We start from the raw sequence: 14,422 nt of genomic DNA, 5'->3' as shown, positions 1-14,422 counted from the left end.
CTCCTATGGCTCTTGTGATTCATTGTGTTGCATTTCGAGAACATTAAACAACAGCAACAAGTATAGCAATACATAAAAACGACACGAAAATCAGTAGGTTGAGGAGAAAAACAACATTCAACAGCTGAAGCTAATTATCTGTGTTAGCTTTTCTTAGCATGCATCTTCAATTCGCCATTTGTGTGGCGTTAAGGGACCGAGCCAACAGATTACAGTTAATGATCTTATTATGAAAGCTTTCTCTTATTTGCCCCCCGAAGCTGCATTGCTAGCATTACAGCACTGAGTAGCCTTCAAATCCAATTCTCTCCCCTTTGCCCGAGGGACAGATTAGAGCTCAGGCAATAATACCCGATTCTGCCGTGCCAGAGAAACACATGCAGACGGTTCGACGACGCTGCGTGGTTTATTGCGCAAAACACTTGAGTTAGCACATAATGGATGAATCGCGGGCTGATTATTGCGAGCGAATGAAGGGCTACACCAAACAAAAAGAGCCATTATGCCACAGGTGTGCCTTCGTGAAAGAGATTTCATTCTGTTAGACAATATAAAGTGAACCAATAAATGCACGCTTACACACACAGTGCCAGACATGAAAAGGTTTGCAACCGGGGCAATTAAATGTGTTTTGGCAATGCAAATACATTGTCTGAGCCAACTAGCCAATTCTCTTTTCACCCCTCCCTCACGCGCTGACAAATGCAGCTTTCAAGTGTTTTTCACAGACTCAACTAGTGTTAGCTGACTGATACTGAAGAGGTTGATGTGGAGCACAAATAAAGCACCTTTAAATTTGCATTGGTGAAACATCAAGTTCCAGAGAGAAGTATAGTTGTTAACTAGTTGTCTGTGCTAGATTTGGATCAAATTTGCACTTATTGTATTTACTTTACTTTGTTTTTCCTACAGTTCAAAGACATGTGTTATGGGTGAATTGAATAAACTAAATTGGGCATATAGTGTATGTATGTAAATGAATGTGTATGGATGTTTCCCAGTACTCGGTTGCAGCTGGAAGGGCATCTGCTGTGTAAAATATTTGCTGCATAAGTTGGTGGTTCATTCCACTGTGGCGACCCCTGATGAACAAAAGGACTAAGCTGAAGGAAAAAGAATGAATGAATTACTTCTTACAACGTCATAATTTTAAGCTTTTTAAATTATCAAGTGGCGTTTTATACTTGTTCTTGTATGGCAGAAATTCACTTACAGTATTAATTTGAATCAGTGACTTAATTTTGGTAATTGACTTAATTATGACGACTGGATTCAACAAACTGATGGTTAATACAGTAAAGTTTATTAGTATCAATGCTTTCAGTATGTGCATACTTGTACATTTTATATTAAATATTTGTTTAATTAATTATTCAATATGTTTTATATGTATCATGTGTGTGTAACACCACATACAGGTATATGTATATATATATATATATATATATATATATATATATATATATATATATATATATATATATATATATATATATATATATATATATATATATATATATATATACACACACACACACACACACACACACGCCCACACAGTTGAAATCAGAGTTATTAGCCCCCCTGTTTATTTTTTCCCCAATTTCTGCTTAATGGGGAGAAGATTTTTTTCAACACATTTCTAAACATAATAGTTTTAATAACTCATTTCTAATAACTGATTTATTTTATCTTTGCCATGGGGACAGTACATAATATTTGACTAGACATTTTTAAGACACTTCTATACAGCTTAAAGTGACATTTAAAGGCTTAACTAGGTTAATTAGGTTAATTAGGCAGGTTAGGGTAATTAGGCAAGCTATTGTATGAAGATGGTTTGTTCTGTAGACTATCGAAAATAAATATAGCTTAAAAGGGGCTAGTAATTTTGACCTTAAAATGGTTAAAAATTTTAAAACTGCTTTTATTTTAGCCGAAATAAAACAAATAAGACTTTCTCCAGAAGAAAGAATATTATCAGACATACTGTGAAAATTTCCTTGCTCTGTTTAGCATTATTTGGGGAATTTTTAAAAAGAAAAATCAAAGGGGGCTAAAAATTCTGACTTCAACTGTATATATCACCGATGGCCGATAGACATCATGATGCTGAGCCGGCATCGCGATCCTCTGCCCCGCACATTACACAACGTATGATGCCAAATTGGTCGACATCGCCCAACCCTAATATGTATCATCATCTTTTCATCCTCTCATAGGAAAAAAAATTAAAGGATTAAAATGTTACAACAATTATTTTCTACATAAATATAAAAACCCCTACCTCCATGCCTTTTTCATGTCTGGGGTGGGGGGGGGGTGGGGTGGATAATGACAATTTGCATTTGTATAATATTATTATTATTAGCAATATTATTTAATATATGCATTTTTATATTTGTTTTAATAAAAACAAGCTTAGATTTGTCCACCTGTCGGGTTATGGAGACATATGCGTCGCCATATGGGGCATAAGAATAGGACGTGTGTTTGGATAACTTTATAATTCTTTAACTTTGGATATAACTTTTTGACCACACTTCGTTATCATTGTTCATTTATGTATTTGCTGGAAATTAAAACTGAATTTAGAAATAGTTTTGAAACAAATATTTGTGCTTAACAAACAAAATTAATTATGTAGGCTAATGGATGTCTTCAGTCGAGTGAGTACAACACCGTATCATCATCCACGAAAGTAAAGGAGTAAAGAGTAAAAGTAAAGTAAAGAGAAAGTATAGAGGCCAGTTGGAGGAGGCTCGTTCTTTATCCTCGCGCTGCAGAGGGTCTTTTTAACTGTTTTCTCGCTAGTGAAGCGTTCCGTTTTTCCACTTACAAAGTCTGCCATGTAAATAGCAAATGCACCACAGAGTGACGCAACTGATTCTTAAAGGGAATGAGAGGTGTGACTCTGATTTCTTTAATGCACGTTATGCTCAAAACACAACCATAACTCATTAAGAGAATGAGCACATCCCTGTTAGACCATGTGCCAGGGCGCAGAGCGTATTTTTCCATCCTTAAAATAGCAAAAATAGATTCAGACACACACAATGGTTTTGCGCTATGCGCTTTAGACTTTGCGCCTAGATCGTTAAAAAAGAGACAACAGAGTTAACAAGACATTTGTTAGAAATTCTCACTTTGTCAATTTAGATGATTTCACATTTCTCAAAAAAACTGATCACTGAGAGGAAACTGTTGCCATTGTAATTAATGGCAATTGTAGTGGTGGCTGCACTACCACTTCCCCACTTTAGGTCTGTCTCAATCACTATATTAGGCCTATTATGTGATGGTACAAAGTGCACACAGAGGCCAATATAAGCATTCAAGTCCACAGGTGCACATGAATTGTGCCATTTGGGACAGGGCTTTAGCGTCACCCATAATCAAACCCACCTGAATGTAACTTTCAGATGAATCTAAAGTCCTGGATTAGCTTGTCCAGGTGTGTTTGATTGAGGATGAATCTAAACCCTGCAGGAAAGTTGATCTCCGGGGCCAGAGCTGGAGCCCCCTGCTTAAGAGCAAATTAGCATATCGAGGAACTAAAGGCCAATAATCTAAGCCTTAGATGCCGCGTTTTCTGAATGTAATGATGACGCAGGCAGATCGGGGACACTGATATAGCAGTTGTACATTTCAATCTCGTGTTCTGTTCTCCGAAATTGCTCATTGGAATAAAAAAATTGAGAAATATGCTCCAAACCAATACAATCTCACTGAAATTTATCATTTTTTGATGTTGTAGCTAATTTGTATGTATTTGTACGATGGTATTTGATTGACATTTTAGTGTAATTTGCTCTTCCTCATTGATGGTTAAGTATAGTGGTGGGATTAAGGGGTACACCTCAATTTTTTTTCTGATGTGTGACTTTTATTTTGAAAGGTGCTTGTAAAACTCATACCGAATTACAAGTGCTCATGTGAAACTTCATTTTATTCTAGTAACAAATACGGCAAAGTTCAATCACATTTGACGGTGTAAAGCCGGAGCTTTAAACTTATTTTTTCATCTGGGTATAACTGTACAATTGTGTTATTATTTCTAAACATACTGCTGAATAATTGTCTGTGTGCTCATGGCTGTGCACTGGTCCAGAGCAAAGCTGATCTTAGTATTAATTCAGGTTAAAGCGCAGATATACTTTTCTGAATGGATGTTGGGAAGAAGAGTCTATTGTTTGACTGCTCCTGTTCAAATTACACTCAAGTTCTGCTCGTTCCCATGTTTCGATTAATCGTTTGACAGCACTTGTCTATAAACTTGGAATGAACAGATTTGCCCAAGCAGACAGAAATACAACAGTAACCCAAATGATCCTTCATTACAATCGAGGTCTACCGAGGACTATAAAGGGGTGGGGGATACTGTCTTTGCACATTTTGGGTCCCTTAATACCTATTCAGCAACATTTAAATGCCACAAGGCACTCATCTTGTGATGGCTACTTCCTGCAAAGATGATCAATAACGTCATAAAGCTCAAATCATCTCAAACTGGTTTCTTGAACAAGATAACGAGTTCACTTTACTCAAACAGCCTCCACAGTCACCAGATCTCAATCCAGTTGAGCACCTTTGAGATGTGCTGGAAGATGAGATTCACCCCCTGGATGTACAGTTGACAAATGTGCTATTGTATGATGCCAATATGGGCCAACGTCTCTGTGGAATATTTACAGCACATTATTGTTGAATTTATGATTTGCAATAACATGCACTCTAAGAAAATAATAACAATAATGATAAAAAAAATTGAACCAATTTTTTGGTCATACTGTATTCCTGACACTACTCTAAAGGTCAATGTACCAAAGGTCAACCCAGTGGTTATGATGCCGGTTAAAGGGTTGAAGCAGTACTAAAAGAAAAACAACTGTACCTGATTATTTGGCAGTATACAAATGATGATACAGTGTGTTTATTATTGCATAGTATAAATAAAAGTCGTGGGAGTGGACGGACACTAGTGCGCTTTTTCTACTATGAATTTCTAATTGGTGAAGTTTTTTTTTTTCTGAATCATGGATAATGTAATTTTTCCTCAGGAAATGTTATTGTTAATAGAAAATCTCAACGAATCATTTGATCACATATTAAGAGACTCAATACGGATCTCAACACAGCCCCAAAGTGCTATTTTTTACCACTATCTATTACACTGTTAACAATTTTTGTCAATTACACAGTATTTAACTGTAATATGAACTGTATTTTACTGTAGAACAGGTATGCAGTATGTTGCTGTATTTAAAGTTGCATTGTGAAAATGACTGTATATTTCAGTCAAGATATACATACAATTCTGTCAATACATATACAGCAAACGATGCTGTAAATGTAAATACAGTGTTTTTGCTGTAATTGATTTACAGAAAGTTACTGGCGAACTGCTGCCAGTACACAGCTAACAGTGTAAATTGACCATTTATAACCATTTAAAAAGGTTTTCCCCGCTGAAAAAACAGCTTAAACCAGCCTAGGCTGGGTGGCTGGTTTTAGCTGGTCAACCAGCCTGGTTTTAGAGGGGTTGTGGCCATTCCAAGCTGGTTTCCAGCCATTTCCAGCCTGGTCTTAACTGGTCAGGCTGGGAGATGACCAGGTAAAACCAACTTGACCAGCCGAGCCAGGCTGGGAGCCCAGTCAAAACCAGCTATGTTTAGCTTAAACCAGGCTGGTCAAGCTGGTTTGAGATGGTTATTTTCCAGCCTGACCAGCTAAGACCAGGCTGGAAATGGCCAAAACCCCTCTAAAACCAGGCTGGTCGACCAGCTAAAATCAGCCAACCAGCTTAGGCTAGTTTAAACTGTGTTTTCAGCAGGATTTTTTGATCATCAAAGTCATACCTGTCAACACTGGTAAGTAAAAATACGAGAATTAATGATTTAAGAGAAATGAAGTTATTGAGGCCATTTAAATATTAATTTCAACGTGCTTTCAAGCCAAAATTAAGTGAAAGCATAATTGTCTTGATTAGCTCTTGCAATTATATTACGTTTGAAATCTGCTCTTTGATGCTACTTTCACTTTTCATAGAAAGATTAAAAATACAGGAAAATACTTAAGGATATAATGATGAAATACGGGAGAATCACTGAAAAAATGGGAGGGTTGACAGGTATGAAACACTTATAATAATGTGTGATCACTTACTTAAAATACCAATATATCTGTTATGCTAAATAGCGGAACATCATTCATTCTATCTTCACTAAAGTGATTTAAAACCCTGGACATGTCATTGCATTTATGTGCTTTCTATGTGTATAAAATCACTTTTGGCGATTAAATGTAATGCAAACTCTTATCTCTGACCCATTTAATACTAAGTTTTGAGAAGAAAACATGAGACCACTCAGCATAATCTTAAAAACCAATAGTTGTGTATTTGTGCGTTCAGTAACTTGCAGAATGTTTCTATGGAAACCCTCTTGAGTTGGAGAATGTCATCTGAATATCATCACTATGGCTGGTGCTCTTCAACAGCGAGTGGCCTGTTGATCAGTCAGTTGTGGTTTGAGCACAAGCGTCCACTCGGTCCATGCAAATTCACAAGACAAGGGCCATCAAGGCTTACTGTTAGCTCAAGATCAAACAATGACAAACTCACAAACGTGAACTGGCATATTTTGAACCCAGTTGTTGTGACTGTTTCTGATGGCTTCTCTCAGATACTTAAACATACTCAGTGTTTCAGTAGCATATGGATATGGAGTTGCTGGGATGATATTTAGATTGCATTGATTAGAATTTGAACTGAATCAGCTTTGCTGGCTGCTGAATCAGATAGTTTAACTGATTTTCTGTTGCAAACGCAAATGCTCTGGATTTCAGTGTTGGTGAAGCCCGCCATCTTGTGTTCAACAAGAACAGTGCTTCTAATGGTGGATCTACTGAAGTTACTTCATCAGACACAACCGCTTTTTTGGGGGGCTGTATCCAAAATCGCAACCATACCCTAACGCTCATATTTACTCCATTAGTCCACTAATTCAGTTCACGTCATGGAGTGAATGAAAAGGAGTGAGTGAATTCAAGCACTAGACGGAACGTTTTGTTAGTCAATTGCTTTTGATAGGTAAGATACCTTGTTAAAAAGAAACAATGAAGTCGCGGATTTGTTATATTTTTGTGACTTTTTATGGACAAACCCACATATTAATTAGGAAAAAAATACTTACGAAGGAGAGGCATCCTCAAATGACCAGATGACCGCACGTGATCTGTTTAGAGAGAGAGAGAGAGAGAGAGAGAGAGAGAGAGAGAGAGAGAGAGAGAGAGAGAGAGAGAGAGAGAGAGGTTGGAAACAAGTTGCATTTTCAAATTAAAATGTCATTTTAAGAAATAATGAATTTACCTGTTGAGAGAGTGCTCACAGTCTATGTAGTTGAGCTCCAGAGAAAACAGTAATGAGCTGCAGGTGTTTTGTCAGTTACAGATTTGAAAATAAAAAAGGCGGGAAATGAACCTTAAAGTCCTTCAGGGCAATGTTTTAAATGGAACGATTACTATGAAGATAAATAACCATCTTTTTTACAGCAAGCCCAAAAGACACCTCTGCAGGGGCGTAGCAAAAAGTCCCCTCACTTTTAGAGACAGACCATTTAGAAACTGGTGATTAATGATTATATGAATGTATGATCTCATACAGCTGCCCCCATCCCCAATACCACAAAAGTATAAAGTTTATCATTTGAATTGCTACCATGTAAATAATTGCTTGTGTACCTTTATTTTTAAGTGGACTGTTGATATGTCATAAAAACAGGTACACACACGCACACACACACACACCCACAGTAATCATGAAAACCCAGAAACTCTTCCCCTGTCAAGATTCCAATTTCAAAACCTGCTTGCCTATTTTGGACACTACCTACTGAAAAAAAACTAGGCTGGTTTTAGCTGGTCAACCAGGCTGGTTTTAGAGGGGTTTTGGCCACTTTCAGGCTAGTTTCCAGCCATTTCCAGCCTGGTCTAAGCTGGTCAGGCTGGAAGATGACCAGCTAAAAACAGCCAACCAGCCTAGGCTGGTTTAAGCAGTTTTTTTCAGTAGGGTATCAGGACACAAATCTGTATAATGACATAGGTATGACACAGGTATTACAAGAAGCTGGTGAAATATGACATTGCTGATGTCCTCATTTCTCAAAAAGCTTATAAAAAAACAGAATGAGTTTTTTTACATACTGTATTTTTTACAAAATGTTTTTTTACTGAAAGTAAGCTACACACAGTTTCCTGTAAGGGGTTGGGTTTATTTAAATAAAAAATACAGTATGTACAATATAAAAACAATGGAAACCTATGTAATGTCTCCACAATTCACAAAAAGAAACGTGTGTTTGTGTCCTGTAAAGAACTGATGGAACCAGGATGCAGTGTGATGTTGAAAAAGGGAAGTAGTGTGAAGCTCTGGGCAATGTTCTGCTGCGTCTGGTCATTCATTTTGATGTAAACTTGATGTGCTTCAAGTCAGTGGTGGTTCCTTGTGCAAAGTGTGGATTTTAAGCAGATTAATACACATTTCCACAGTATTAAGAACATTTTTGGATTAAAATATTAGTTTAATGTGCTCTAAACTTCACAGATCTTAAATCAATTGTGCGTCAATGGGATGTGTGGGACATTTACATTTACATTTAGTCATCCACATTTAGTTATCCAAAGCGACTTACAAATGAGGACAAGGAAGCAGTTTACACAACTATAAGAGCAGCAGTGAACAAGTGCTATAGACAAGTTTCAGGTGTGTAAAGTCTAAGAAGCTGAGCATTAGTAAAATTTATTTTTTTTTTTTTGTGAGAGAGAGAGTACAGTTAGTGGTATAGCCAGAGAGGCAGTTAAGATTAGGACGGAAAGTGGAGACTAAATAGTTGAGTTTTTAGTCGTTTCTTGAAGACAGCAAGTGACTCTGCTGTTCTGATGTAGTTAGGGAGTTCATTCCACCAACTGTGCAGATTGAATGTGAGAGTTCGGGAAAGTGATTTCTTCCCTCTTAGGGATGGAACAACGAGGCGACGTTCATTCACAGAACGCAAGTTTCTGGAGGGCACATATATCTGCAGAAGTGAGAGCAGATACGGAGGAGCAAAGCCAGAGGTCGCTTTGTAAGCAAACATCAGAGCTTTGAATTTGATGCGAGCAGCAATTGGCAGCCAGTGCAAACGGGTGAGTAGCGGAGTGACATGTGCTCTTTTGGGTTCATCAAAGACCACTCGTGCTGCTGCGTTCTGAAGCAGCTGAAGAGGTTTGATAGAATTAGCTGGAAGCCCGGCTAGTAGAGAGTTGCAATAGTCCAGTTTGGAGAGAACAAGAGCTTGAACAATGAGTTGAGCTGTATGTTCAGATAGGAAGGGTCGGACCTTTCTGATGTTATAGAGTGCGAATCTGCAAGATCGAGCAGTTCTAGAAATGTGGTCAGAGAAGTTCAGTTGGTCATCAATCGTTACTCCAAGGCTTTTTATCATTTTGGATGCAGTAATGGTTGCCCCATCCATCTGGATTGAAAAATTATGGTGTAGAGTCGGGATGGCAGAAACTTCAAGCATTTCCGTTTTCGCGAGGTTAAGCTGAAGATGATGATCTTTCATCCAGTGTGAAATGTCTGACAGGCAGGCTGAAATGCGAGCTGGAACCGAGGGATCATCAGGGTGAAAAGAGAGGTATAGCTGGGTATCATCAGCATAGCAGTGGTAGGAAAATCCATGTTTCTGGATGACTGTTCCTAAAGATGCCGTGTAGATAGAGAAGAGAAGTGGCCCAAGCACAGAGCCCTGAGGTACCCCAGTGTTTAGATGCTGTAGGTTGGGACAAATAAACTTGATCAGCTGCAACTCAACCTCAACCAACAGGACTCAAAGGTTCTGCTGATAATGTCTTCATCGAGATACAATAGGGAACTTTCAGGGTCCAAGACTTGGTAGGTTAGCAATTATATTAATTATATTATATAAATTATATTATATATTATATAAATTTATTTACATTTTAAAAATTGGAATTTAAAGCCTTACCCAGTAGTGCACGTAAGTTTTAATGTGCGTTTTCAAAATGTATGCGCATCTTGCCATTTCCATCAAGCCTTTTTAATGTGAATTAAAAATTCAGGTTTCCACACAATTCATGTTGTTTCAACACAAATCGATTAAGTGAACAACAAATTGAAGTCAACTGAACATAAAGCAATTACATTATCCCACAAAAAAAACTCAAGAATGATGTTGTTTCTGCTCATTTTACATAGGTAGTTTGATCAAGCAGCAAAAATATGTTTTTTTGAGTGTGGATGAAAGCTTACATTAACTACACACGTTCTGTGAATGAACGTCGCCTCGTTGTTCCATCCCAAAGAGGGAAGAAATCACTTTCCCGAACTCTCACATTCAATCTGCCCAGTTGGTGGAATGAACTCATTAACTACATCAGAACAGCAGAGTCACTTGCTGTCTTCAAGAAACGACTAAAAACGCAACTGTTTAGTCTCCACTTTCCTTCCTAATCTGTAACTGCCTCTCTGGCTATACCACTAATGGTGCCCTCTCTCTCTCTCCAAAAAAAAAAAAATAAAATAAAATAAATAAATAAATAAATAAATAAATAAAAAAAAAATAAAAAAAGTTTTTAACAAATGCTTTGCTTCTTAGACTTTACACACCTGAAACTTGTCTATAGCACTTATTCACTGTTGCTCTTATAGATGTGTAAATTGCTTCCTTGTCCTCATTTGTAAGTCGCTTTGGATAAAAGCGTCTGCTAAATGACTAAATGTAAATGTAAATGTAAATGTAACTAGTGCAAGAAAGTACAACAGACACAAAATGATGGCAACTGGTTTATTGATCCTCTGCAAAGTGGAGCTTCTAAATTTCACAAACTCCACTTTTCACCAGTCAAATGTTTCCATTTTCTGTTTTTTTTTCTCTCCTCAAGTTTAGTTTTTTGCTTTTTTATATAAAAAGTTAGCATGTTTAAATTATTCGCATATTTACCATTTACAATATACAAGTAAAACATCCCTTCAGTAATCTGATGAAATAAACACACCGCTGAAATGAATGTTCAGTCATGGCAGACACCTCTGTGGTTCTGAAACACATTCAACAAAGGTCATGCTATGATTAAACGCACACAAACATACGCACACGATTGTGCCTGACAAATTCGTTTTGCCTCAACTAAAACGATTCTCTAGAAGGACTCATGCACTTTCAGCTGTGCTTCCTTGACAATGCATCATTTATAATATTTCCTTCAAATATTTGCACTGTCAGGTAAAAACCGTTAGGCCAATACATCACACACAGTTACAGTATTTATGTCAGTGCATACAGTATGATGGCGGGCGAAGCCATTATGATACAGTCTGTGAAAAACAAAACAAAAATCAGGCACTATGAATTATTCCTATTGCACCCTTGAAATCTTTAAAGCTTACAACACATATTTCACTCAATTTACACACGACTCCTATCAGTCAGTAGGTTCCAAAACCACAGCAGACATACAGTCATTTGAACCTGATATCTTTTGACCTATTAAATGTGTAGTTGTGCAAGTCTTCGATACTGCGATTCCGCCACAATGTACAGCAACACAAACACTTATAAATAATGTTGGTCTTCAACAAATAGGATGTTAAAAGATGACTTAACATGAACAGGATTGTTTCAAGTTCAAACCTGCAGCACCTTCACAGCCCAGTGGTCTCTGTTTCTCTCTGGAGGGTTGACTCTTGAGGACGTACAGAGCAGAGTTTGTGCTAATGTGCAAATAATCCCCAATTCATGTCAACAGCACCCTTTATGGAGAGTCGTTTGATTGAGCTGTTAGTATACTGTACTTAATATCATATTACAAATCAATAAGCCATTTGAATGAGTTATGGACTGCCAGTATTTGATTGGCTGGACTAGACGGAAGATATTTGTAGCAGATTTTTAGGAGGCTTGATATAAAGCTCTAAATTATGGCATTTAAAACGTGTCAAATAAGACCTAATAATAAATATGAAATAACAAGACTTCATTGTTCACCAATGTCTGGGCTACCATTAGCATTAAGGTGCTATCAGTGCTCTTGCTAGCGTCATGAAACTAACCGAACTTTGAAATGTCAAACCGGAAGACCACATTCCCATTTTTCTTCGCATCCTTGAGTAGAAGCACTGGGAACTTATTTTTGTCATGGGTTTTCTGCTTTGTATGCTACATTTTCTTGCAGCTAGCAAGTGCAAATTGTTCATTTTCTACACATAACAACAAAAACAAGTGATGTAGCAATGCTAAATAAACTGTACTGTTTATGTTGGTCAGATGGATAGAGCTAGACAAAAAAGAGATGGTGTTATAGCAACTGTTATAACAAAATAATCTATACAAATCTCATCTTAAAGGGATGATTCACTCAAAAATGAAAAGTCTGTCACTATTTACTCCCCCTTTCCTTGCTTCAAACCCTAATGAGTTTCTTTCTTCTGTCGAACGCAACAGAAGATATTTTAAAGAGTGATGAAACACCAGTTGACTTCCATTTGTTTTTCCTACTATGGAGGTCAACCGTTATAGGTTTCCAACATTCTTGTGTCCAAGAGATGAAAGAAACTTGAGGGTGGGTAAATAGTATGTTTTAATTGTCAAGTAAACTATCCCTTTAATAACAGGCACTCAAATAAAAGGCAAAAGGGGATGATAGAGAGGCAACATTCACTTTTCCTTGAGGCTAGTTTGTCTGGGTGACCCAGAAGCCAACAGCAGGTCCTCACTAGGTGGCCCCGGGCCCTTCATAGCCATACTAGCCCCAACCATAGCTGGGTAACTGCGGTTTCTTCTCATCCCTGAGTTCAGCACAGGCAGTCCCCCAATGGGAGAAGTCACAACTGCATGGGCGCCAAATCCCAGGCCTGGCCTCCCGATCCCTGGGGTCAAAGTTCTGGGAGCAAGGCTAAACTTCTTCAGCTTGTCCACCAGTCTTAGGTTCAGCACGCTGACCTCAGTCTGACATTGCGTCTCTGTTTGAGCCCTTTCGTCTGCCTCCCGCACTTCTTTCAGGATAGAGCTGGCTGGCCGTGAGGCCAGAAAGGTTTCGTAGGGGGGATCTGAGGGGCTGTAGTCTACAGGGAGCACAGGACTGCTGGGTTTAGACTTGCTGGGGGAGTTGGGAGGGGTGGAAGGGAGAGTGTCCGGGGCTGTGGGAAATGGGCAGGCAGTGTGTGGTGTTGAGGAGTCTGCTGGAAGAGCTTGATCAGCACGGTCCCAGCTGAGAGGGTTATAGACAGCAGCAGATATACCCCTCTCCTGGAGGAGGCGCACTAGGCCTAGAGAGGTACTGGTGGTCTTGGTTGAGTCGCGGAGGTTAGTGAAACTCTCGGCCAGGCTGAGGCGGCGAGGTGTGCAAGGGGTGGACACCGGGGTGGAGCGCAGACTGCTACTGGACATCACGCAGGAGGCTAGTGATGGACCTGACAAGACACTGAGATTGAAACACTTGATTAGTACTCTGGCTATATAAGCCAAATTCTAAACCGTGCACTGGTGAGCACAATTAAACAAGCTAATATATTTGAAAAGCGCTGTAAGTAGTTCAAACCAAATGCAGAAAATATTGTTTGCTAGAAAGTAGGGATGGGAGATTAATAGAAAGGTGATTTTAATGCACATGTCAGTAAAGCCCCATTCACACGACGAGCAGCATGCAGCGACAAAATGACTGTTCTGTTTAAAAGAAAGGAGTCAACTTCCGGCTACGCAAGTTAGTGACAGATGTGGCCGTGTCTAGCAATGTACCAAAGTTGATAATTCTTCAACTTTATGCAACTGAAGAGCAACTTTTGTGAGCGACAGCCAATACAAACATCAGTAGAGCTCACATGATCCTCTCTTAGCTTCTAAACCAGTCAATAGTATCACCGTGTTGTATACTTGCACAGACCGGTGCTTGCAGTTATCTTGATAGATAACAAGCTTTTTTCTACTTCATTTTGTAATTGAGCATTTTATGTGTGGAATCTATTTATATTTAATGTTGTACGTCCACAATGTCTATTTTCAGTGGCAAGAAACTCATTTCTGCTAGTGAATATCATCATAAACATTGCCCAAGCAACCTCAAGGTGGAAACGCCCACTAGTGATTTGGGCAGATTGAGCAGCAATTACTAGAGTCGTAGTTTTTTAAATTGTTTTTCATAGGCTTTATGATTGAATTCAATTTAACCGGTCAAAAATGACATTGAGATTTGCATCCTTTGCATGTTTGTGAGCTCTCTCTGTAGTAAAAGCTGCATGTGAAATTACTACAAGTAATAACATGGCTTTGCTCCAAACTCAATTCATAACTTCAGTCGAGTGTTTGAAATAAATCCTTCTTAGGCATGATTCTGTAGTCGAGTGTTTATTAGTCATGCTGAATCA

At 38.4% G+C, this 14,422-nt stretch overlaps 1 protein-coding gene across 7 annotated transcripts in view; it reads right to left on the bottom strand.

The window, feature by feature from the left end:
- Positions 1 to 10,833: 10,833 nt before the first annotated feature.
- trak1a (trafficking protein, kinesin binding 1a) overlaps positions 10,834 to 14,422 on the bottom strand; it is a 120,259-nt gene continuing 116,670 nt past the window's right edge. For 3 of the 7 annotated variants that reach the window (XM_056474655.1, XM_056474653.1, XM_056474654.1), the window contains one exon: positions 10,834 to 13,482. In XM_056474655.1, coding sequence (XP_056330630.1) covers positions 12,717 to 13,482 — 766 coding nt within the window. In that variant the 3' untranslated portion in view covers positions 10,834 to 12,716. The remainder of the gene's footprint in view (positions 13,483 to 14,422) is intronic. The other 4 variants (XM_056474656.1, XM_056474657.1, XM_056474658.1 and 1 more) reach the window with 3 other exon arrangements.

This window comes from Danio aesculapii, chromosome 16 (assembly GCF_903798145.1).
Source record: "Danio aesculapii chromosome 16, fDanAes4.1, whole genome shotgun sequence".
Taxonomy (NCBI): domain Eukaryota; kingdom Metazoa; phylum Chordata; class Actinopteri; order Cypriniformes; family Danionidae; genus Danio; species Danio aesculapii.
Note: the sequence above shows the minus strand (reverse complement) of the source record. Positions and strands in the feature narration are given on the sequence as shown.